At 34.4% G+C, this 7,879-nt stretch overlaps 1 protein-coding gene across 3 annotated transcripts; it reads right to left on the bottom strand.

Annotated features, from left to right (window-relative positions):
* Nucleotides 1-449: 449 nt before the first annotated feature.
* Nucleotides 450-4,970, bottom strand: LOC149208422 (receptor kinase-like protein Xa21). 3 transcript variants are annotated; one of them, XR_016252759.1, is made up of 5 exons: nucleotides 4,329-4,970; nucleotides 1,869-2,477; nucleotides 1,306-1,769; nucleotides 847-923; nucleotides 450-726 (listed from the first exon to the last, which is right to left on the bottom strand). XR_016252759.1 is itself a non-coding variant. In XM_089396040.1 (4 exons), exons 1-3 carry the CDS (start codon nucleotides 4,837-4,839, stop codon nucleotides 1,318-1,320), a joined length of 1,572 nt encoding a protein of 523 aa, XP_089252166.1. In that variant the 5' UTR covers nucleotides 4,840-4,970; the 3' UTR covers nucleotides 734-923; nucleotides 1,306-1,317. The 3 variants fall into 3 exon arrangements, 2 of the variants coding, with proteins under 2 accessions (XP_089252166.1, XP_089252167.1); XM_089396040.1 differs by lacking the exon at nucleotides 450-726 and having other exon boundaries at nucleotides 734-923; XM_089396041.1 differs by lacking the exon at nucleotides 450-726 and having other exon boundaries at nucleotides 734-913.
* Between the last annotated feature and the right edge of the window lie 2,909 nt (nucleotides 4,971-7,879).

The raw sequence follows: 7,879 nt of genomic DNA, 5'->3' as shown, positions 1-7,879 counted from the left end.
ACATCAAGTTATTGTATAAGGCCCTCTTGTTTGTAAACAAAAAATTGTTTCTACATAACAATTTCATTATTTATATTACCAATAAGTATATATTCTACCGTTTCAAATTCAAATCTATATCTTACCAGAAAAAGATTTTTTTTAATAAATAAGTCCACTCAAATTATACTTTATATTTAAAAAATATTCATTATTATACAAAATATGAAAAACAACCACCCTATATTAATTAAAATCAATAAATAAAATATCCATTATTCCAAAGATCTAATTTTTCAGAATAACCAAATATTATAAAGGCTATTTCTGAAATGTGAGGAATTTAATTCTTTAGATGGGGAAGACCAAGAATTCCAGCTATAGGATTGTTAGAATCAACCAAGGAAGTATATTAATCAAATAATAAAAAGCATAGCATTTAATATTTTATAAAAAAACCGCTCAAATAATTAAATTTGGAATTGAGAGGTACCCATTCAGAACGTAAAACAAAATGTCATTACATAGTTTTCCTGTACCCAAAGCAGAGCCTCCTCCACATTACATGATGAACCCACAACTTTCCATTTCAGAGCACTGAAAAACGTCCATTGAGAAGCGCTGAAAGAGTACATAATCGATGAAAAAGTACGTCTGCCACGATGGAAGTAGCAGCTCAAGATATAGAAGTCAATGATCATGATCGATGAAAGAGTACGTCTTTTCATTAAGAGGGCATTGAAATTTCTGAAAAATGGATAACGATTTCATTAACCTGGGAGATGAACCGAGCATTGAGAATACTGAAATATGGATAACGATTCATGGTGACTTCAAATTTTGAAACAATAAGAACTTTTAACATGCCTGTGAGAAAAGACTAATTGTTCGAAGCTCCTGGGACTGTCTTGGGATTAAAGCTCCATTTTTAAACCTGCAAAAATCTGTAGAGTATCGAAAATTGATTAGTACATACTGGGAATATACTTAATCTTAAGAGGTCAAAAAAATTGTATAATAAGTAGCAACTTCATGATATAAATCTTCACACTTCCCACTGTAAACTAACAGAATGCAATTAATTTCTTTTCCATTTCTGTGAAGCTAGTTTAATTTATAAATACTATGAAAGGAGAATAAATTTAACCATATGTAAATTTACAGTCCATTTAATCAACTGTTGAAAAAGCATCTAAATTTCATATTCGCGGTAATTATAAATAGATAACATAGGCTAACAGAAATTTGTTTGAAATTTTTTTATTAAATAAAAAATAAATATGTGATTGAAAGAATAATGATAAGATTGAAATATTTTGTACTTACAATTTTCATATACTAAAATGTAGAAGAACTTTGGTCATTTGATGTTATGGAATTTATATTTGGTGCATTTGTATGGCCAAGTAAATTGGATATACTTGTCCTTGTAGCAATTGTTTTTGCCACCAAATCTTCTTTGAGATTTTCCAGCACTATTACCACATCTCTCATAGTAGGTCGTTCATCAGGGGAATCTTTTGAACAAAGTAAACCAACCCGTAGCAAAGAAAGTAGACAATTGTGTATATTATTTTCTTCAAATCCAGCTCCATCTTGTGCACTAAACAGATTGTTGTCAATCACCTCCTTCACTTTGCTTGGAAATGCTAGGCTGACCCACTTGTGCAAGTTTAGGTCTCTAATAAACATATTGTTGGTTGGTCGTTTTCTGGTAAGCATTTCCAATAACATAATGCCATAGCTGTAAACATCTCCTTTGGTAGAAACTCTCTCACCCAATCCATACTCTGCATTAAAGGAAACCTCAATAAATATTTATCTCACTAGTGTATACAAAATTGTTGATGAAAAATGACAATTAAAACTAATTTTAAAAAAATCCATACCTGGAGCAATGTAACCCATAGACCCTTTCAAAGTAAGTGTTGAAGTAAGTGAATCACCAAATTCTGCACCAATCAATCTTGCAAGACCAAAATCTGTCACATGGCCTATCATGTCTTCATCCAACAACACATTGCTTGGTTTTAGATCACAATGCACTACTTGCACATGGGAATAATGATGTAGATATTCCATGGCATGGGCCACATCAATGGCAATGTTTAGTAGTGTTTTCAATCCCAGGCCACACACATCCTCATCATTGTTTTCATCTCTATCATGATACAAATGCTTCTCTAGGCTTCCGTTAGACATAAATTGGAACACTAAACCTTTGAAATGGAGGTTGGAGCAGGAGGTTATGATTCTCACCAAATTTCGATGTCGAATCTTTTGCAAGACACTACACTCTGCTTTGAAACTCTTCTCACCCTGGTCATTTTGCAATTGGAAAACTTTCACAGCAACAATTGTGCCATCACTCAAAATTCCTTTATAAACAGATCCAAAACTACTTGATCCCAACAAATTGCTCCTGGTGAATCCATTGGTTGCTATGTGAAGCTCTTGAAATGAGATCCTTTTGTGCTCTAACTTTTGAAAAATGGATTCTGAGGAACCAAAGTTTTGCACATGTATATTTCGTCTCCAAAGGAACCCAAAAAGTAAGCAACATAGTATAAAAACAATAGCTCCACTCATTGGAAATAGTATTTTCTTCACAACTGCAAAATGACTTCTTGATGTTGGACATGCAGGTAACATGAATACTTTTGGTCCACAAAGGCCTGGATTCCCAATGAAGGACATGATAATTGTTTGATTTGCAAAAAATCCTGCTTTTGGGATTTCCCCTGTGAGATTGTTGAAAGACAAATTCAAACACTGAAGCATTTTCAATTTTTGGAGAGTCGTCGGTATTGGACCTGATAAGGAGTTGAAAGAGAGATCTAGGTTCACAAGACTTAGTAAAGTTCCAAGTGAATCTGGAATAGAGCCTTGAAAGGCATTTCTAGATAAATTCAATGTTTGTAGTTCACTGCAACTTCCAAGTGTAGGTGGAATGAGCCCAGTTAAGTGATTGGAGGAAATGTCTATAGCTTGAGCCATTGCAATTTTACCAATCTCCATGGGCAACGAGCCATCTAATAAATTCCATGACAAGTTCAAATAGAATTGTAGATTAGAAAGTTTAGCAATTTCTCGTGGAATGCTTCCAGTGAGCATATTGTGAGACAGGTCAAGCAATTCCAAATTTATATAGTTTCCTAAGATGGCAGGTATACTCCCTAATAACTTGTTGTCATGAAGTAAGAGTCTTCTTAGTTGTTTAGACGGTGGAAGGGAATTGGGAATCTTTCCAGTGAGTTTGTTTCTACTAATGTCCAAGAGACCAAGTCCTTGTAATTGTTCAAATTGATTGGAGATGTTACCTTCTAATTCATTGTTTCCTATGTCCAATCTTTCTAATTTTGTAAGGTTTCCAAATGGTGGAATGGTACCATTTAAAAGATTTCCACTTAAATTTAGAAAGGTTAGGCTGCTAAGATTGCCAATATGTGGAGGGATGTTTCCTTGTATATTATTGTTTGCTAATGAAAAGTAAGACAAATTGGTGGACAGCCTTCCTATGGCAAGGGGCAAGACACCACTTAGTTTATTGTTGCTCAAGTGCAAGGTTTGTAGGTGAGAACAATTGGTAAGAGATATGAGAAAGGGCATGGTTGTGGTCTTGCCACTGTCAAGCTCATTATTGTTCAACTTTAGCTTTTGAAGAAGGGATAGTTTACCCAACTCTACTGGAACATTCCTAGTCAACTTATTGTAGTGTAGAAAAAGTTGTTCAAGTTTGGAACAATTCCCAATGGTATTTGGTATGTTCCCACTAAGTTCATTTCCCCATAAAGAGAGGTAATTCAAGTAGTTGAGTTTGGCACAAAATTCTAATGGAATGTGCCCTGTAAATTTGTTTATACAAATGTCCAACTGAGTGAAAGTGGAGATATTGGACAATGAAGGGGGAATGCTGCCAGACAATTCATTTTCAAAAAGGTAAAGAATTTGCAGATGGGTGAGAAGGCCCAGTTCTTGTGGAATGCTGCCAGTGAGGTGGTTGTTGGAAATGTCCAACACATTGAAAGTGGAAATATTGGACAATGAAGGGGGAATGCTGCCAGACAATTCATTTTCAAAAAGGTAAAGAATTTGCAGATGGGTGAGAAGGCCCAGTTCTTGTGGAATGCTGCCAGTGAGGTGGTTGGTGGAAATTGCCAAGTCAGTCAAAGTGGAGATATTGGACAATGAAGGGGGAATGCTGCCAGACAATTCATTTGTATAAAGGTGAAGAGTTTGCAGATGGGTGAGAAGGCCCAGTTGTGGCGGAATGGGACCAACCAAACTGTTTTCATACATTCCTAAAATTATCAACATGGAAAGGTTTCCTAAAGAAGAGGGAATGGTACCTGTTAGACTGTTTGCTCCCAAGTAAAGCTCTTGCAAATGTGACAGGGAAGACAACTCCCCGGGGATATTTCCGCTCAGATTGTTGTAAGAGAGCGCCAGCGAAACCAAATTTCTGCAGCTGCTGAGTTGATGTGGTATATTTCCTTCCAATTGATTATAGTGCAGCCAGAGCAACCTCAAACGAAAGAGGCGTCCCAATTGAGGTGGGATATGACCGTGGAGCTTATTGTCTGAAATATCGAGTGAGCGTAGGAATGACAAATTACCGAGTGAAGGAGAGATCGTGCCGCGTAGATCCATGCCACTGAGATCGATGCCGACCACTCTGTCTGGATGACGGCCATCGCAAGTAATAGCAGTCCAGTTGCAAAGGGGGACTGTGGGGCTCCAACTGGCCAATGAATTATTGGGATCGCTAGTAATGAGCTTTTTAAATGCCAACAGGGACTGTGCATCATCATGAAATGAATGCGCAGAGGAGAAAGGGAAAGAGGGAGAGGGAGACGGCATGGCGATGGAAATGAAGGGCTTCCGTTGCAGTGGGTATGGGGATTGTGGCAACGAGTATTTATAAAGGGCAAGGGGAGGTCCCTTAGCTTCAGGAGAGACACAGAATTTCAGTGGACAGGAAATGGTCGCGAGAGGTGTGGATGGAGTGAAGATAGGAAGTGGCGTAGACACGTGGATTGATTAATCCCTTAGCCGTCCTTTCGACACTCGTGAAAAGTCACTCATTTTGAAGTGCACATTATGTGGAATGGATCCCTACGAAACCCATTTTCCATTTAAATTAATAATTTACTTTTGGAATATACGAATTCAATACCTGTTTTACTTGGAGTCAATTACTTAACGCACAATTGTTATTTTAAATAAATTAATTTACTTGTGCAACTCAAATTTATTAAAAAATTAGTTTGCCTTAAATAGATTAGTAATTTTCATATTAATTATTTTATTTTTACGTGGATTCATTAATCCCTTAACTTGTCGTTGTGGTGAAGCTGCGAGTCCGCCCGAGAAAGTGAAGACGGGAAAGCCAAGGGATGGATGGATGGATGGATTGGATTAATTGAGGAAGGGGCGAGGGCCTGATGATTGTGAAAATTAGTGGGTTTTCAATGGAATGGAATAGGATATTATAAAATCATATCTAACAGGACTATGTGAACTAAACAACTTATATTTAAAAATCTGTGAAGAGAAATAAAAATAATAGTAATTTTTTATACTCATTTTCTTTTACATTTCAACCTTTAATATTAAATATGAAATAATATTAATAATTATTTATTAATAATCATTCATTCATAAAAATAATTAGTTATTTAATGACTTATAATTAGTTATTTAATTACTTTTTATTATATTTAATATAGAAAATAATTTATATTTATGTTTCATTACATTTCAATATTCAATTCGGAAAAAGAGAAAAAAATAATAAAATATTAAAAATAAAATTGATTATTTACATTTACTTTAATTATATTTCAAGATGGAAATATGAGAGGGAAAAAAGAAATATATAGATTAATAAAAATGATAAAAATAACTGAATCACTCACTTTTGAATAGGAGAATATTAATAGGAAAAATGAAAAACTTGTATAAATTGAAAAAAAAAATTTAAAAAAATTAATTATTTATATTTATTACTTGTTAAATTATTAGATTATTTTAATAAGGTATGAATGGAAAAAGAAACACTATACAACTGAATATATATATATATATATATATATATATATATATATATATATATATATATATATATATATTATTTTATTTTCACATTGAAATATGAGTGAAAAATTTTATTTATTTTAACCAAAAATAATTTATTATTTATACTCATTTTAAAAAAAAATTGTATAAATAAATAAAATTAATGAAAAACAATTGATTATTTATATTATTTTTTTATTGGATTGAAATAAATAAAACGTTTGTACAAATAAATAAAAATGATAAAAAAATTAATTAATTATTTATACTCCTTCACTTTTATGATGATGATGATGATGATGATGGTTAACGTCCATTGAGACCCAACTTTGGTCTATCCGACCTAAAGAAACGAATTATTTAGTTTGATTTAAGATTTTATCCCTATGCTCAAAAAGCTTGGAGAGAAGCCTCCCGAGCTCACTATAATTTTCACACCGTAAAAGGCTAGGAAGGTCAGTATTGCAACAAAGATTATGAAATTGAGATCTAATGTGGTTGTACGCGGGGCACTCTAAGAGGAAGTGATTTTCATCCTCGATGTTCATATTTTCACAAAGATGGCAGATTATTTCCATCTATGGTGTTTTAGGAACTGCCCAACGACCCGTTTCACTATGGAGCTCATGAGAGTTCGATCTAATCTTGGTTATATTAATTTTCTTCTTCGAGATAGTTAAAACAGAGGGATACTTTTGATCTTCTAGGGTGGGGTTGATGACCTCCTTATAACATCTTAATTTTCTTTTAGCTACTAAATCTTTCTCACACCACATTTTTTCTTTGAATTTAGAAGTAACAATATTTTTAATGTTATTAATGTTCTGCAATGCAATATTCTCGTCGATCTCCCAATGGTTTAACCAGGCCCTGGTGTCTTTATACCAACCTCGTTTGAGCCTTAGGTGGTTTTGGCTGGAATTTAAAGCTAGCTTAGGTAGTCTATGGTCTCCTATGTTATTGAGTTTGTGTTTGTACACCAGAATCCTAGTCATAGCTAGGCTCTCGATAGGGGAAAGACCCACTTCTATATGGAGAATAGGATAGGGTGTATTGCTTTTAATCTTGAGTTATACGTTATAAAACGCTTCTGGATTTGCTCAATGTTTCTCCAGGATTCTCTAGAGATGCTACAACTGCAAACCTCACGTCCATATAAGATAACAGGAGTGACTAAAGTTTCATAGAGGAACTTCTTTCTATCCCACATTACGAGGTTTGCCATTTTACAATTATTTTCAAGACCAAAATAAGCTTTCCAGCCCCCATTAATCCTTTTCTCAATGCTATAGTTCCATTTGAGCCTGTGATGAATATCAATTCCTAGGTACTTGTAAGAAGGCACTTCCTCCAAGTTACTATTGTCATACATAAAATTAGCGTAAGTGTCCTTCTTGGATATGATAATCATAACTTTTGTTTTATCAGTGTTAACAGTCATACCCATGGTAGAGAAGAAATCCTTAAGGAGTCTAAGTTGCTTATCGAGATCAGATGGGCACCTTGTGAGAAGAACAATATTGTCAACACAGAGAAGAAGGATGATGACTATCTCAGCTAAGATCGTGTCAGCACAATCTACTTCCTCTAAACAACCTTCTAGCTTGTTGATGTAAATGTCAAATAGGGTAGGGGAGAGGGAGCAACCTTGTTTAACACCGATATTACACTTAATATCTTTCGACCACCCCTCATTGCTCTTTAACTTGGCAATTACATTATCATATAAACTTATAGCAACAGCTCTCAACTCAAAAGGAATCTTTAGCTCTTCTAATCTATTCCATAGGTTGTTTCTAGGAACCGTATCGAAAGCCTTTCT

This window comes from Pinus tabuliformis, chromosome 1_2 (assembly GCF_031772625.1).
Source record: "Pinus tabuliformis cultivar Carrire ecotype Pingquan chromosome 1_2, CPIR1, whole genome shotgun sequence".
Taxonomy (NCBI): Eukaryota; Viridiplantae; Streptophyta; class Pinopsida; order Pinales; family Pinaceae; genus Pinus; species Pinus tabuliformis.
The sequence above is the reverse complement of the archived record's forward strand: the minus strand, read 5'-3'. Positions and strand labels throughout refer to the sequence as shown.

What these genes read in the sequence shown, in the direction of transcription:
- LOC149208422 (XM_089396040.1), bottom strand. Translation starts at nt 4,839, where the DNA reads ATGCCGTCTCCCTCTCCCTCTTTCCCTTTCTCCTCTGCGCATTCATTT. An exon ending in GGGAGCAAACAGTCTAACAG is followed by an intron (nt 2,478 to 4,328) that starts GTACCATTCCCT and finishes TTGGTTCCTCAG; the next exon opens with AATCCATTTTTCAAAAGTTA. An exon ending in TATGGGTTACATTGCTCCAG is followed by an intron (nt 1,770 to 1,868) that starts GTATGGATTTTT and finishes CCTTTAATGCAG; the next exon opens with AGTATGGATTGGGTGAGAGA.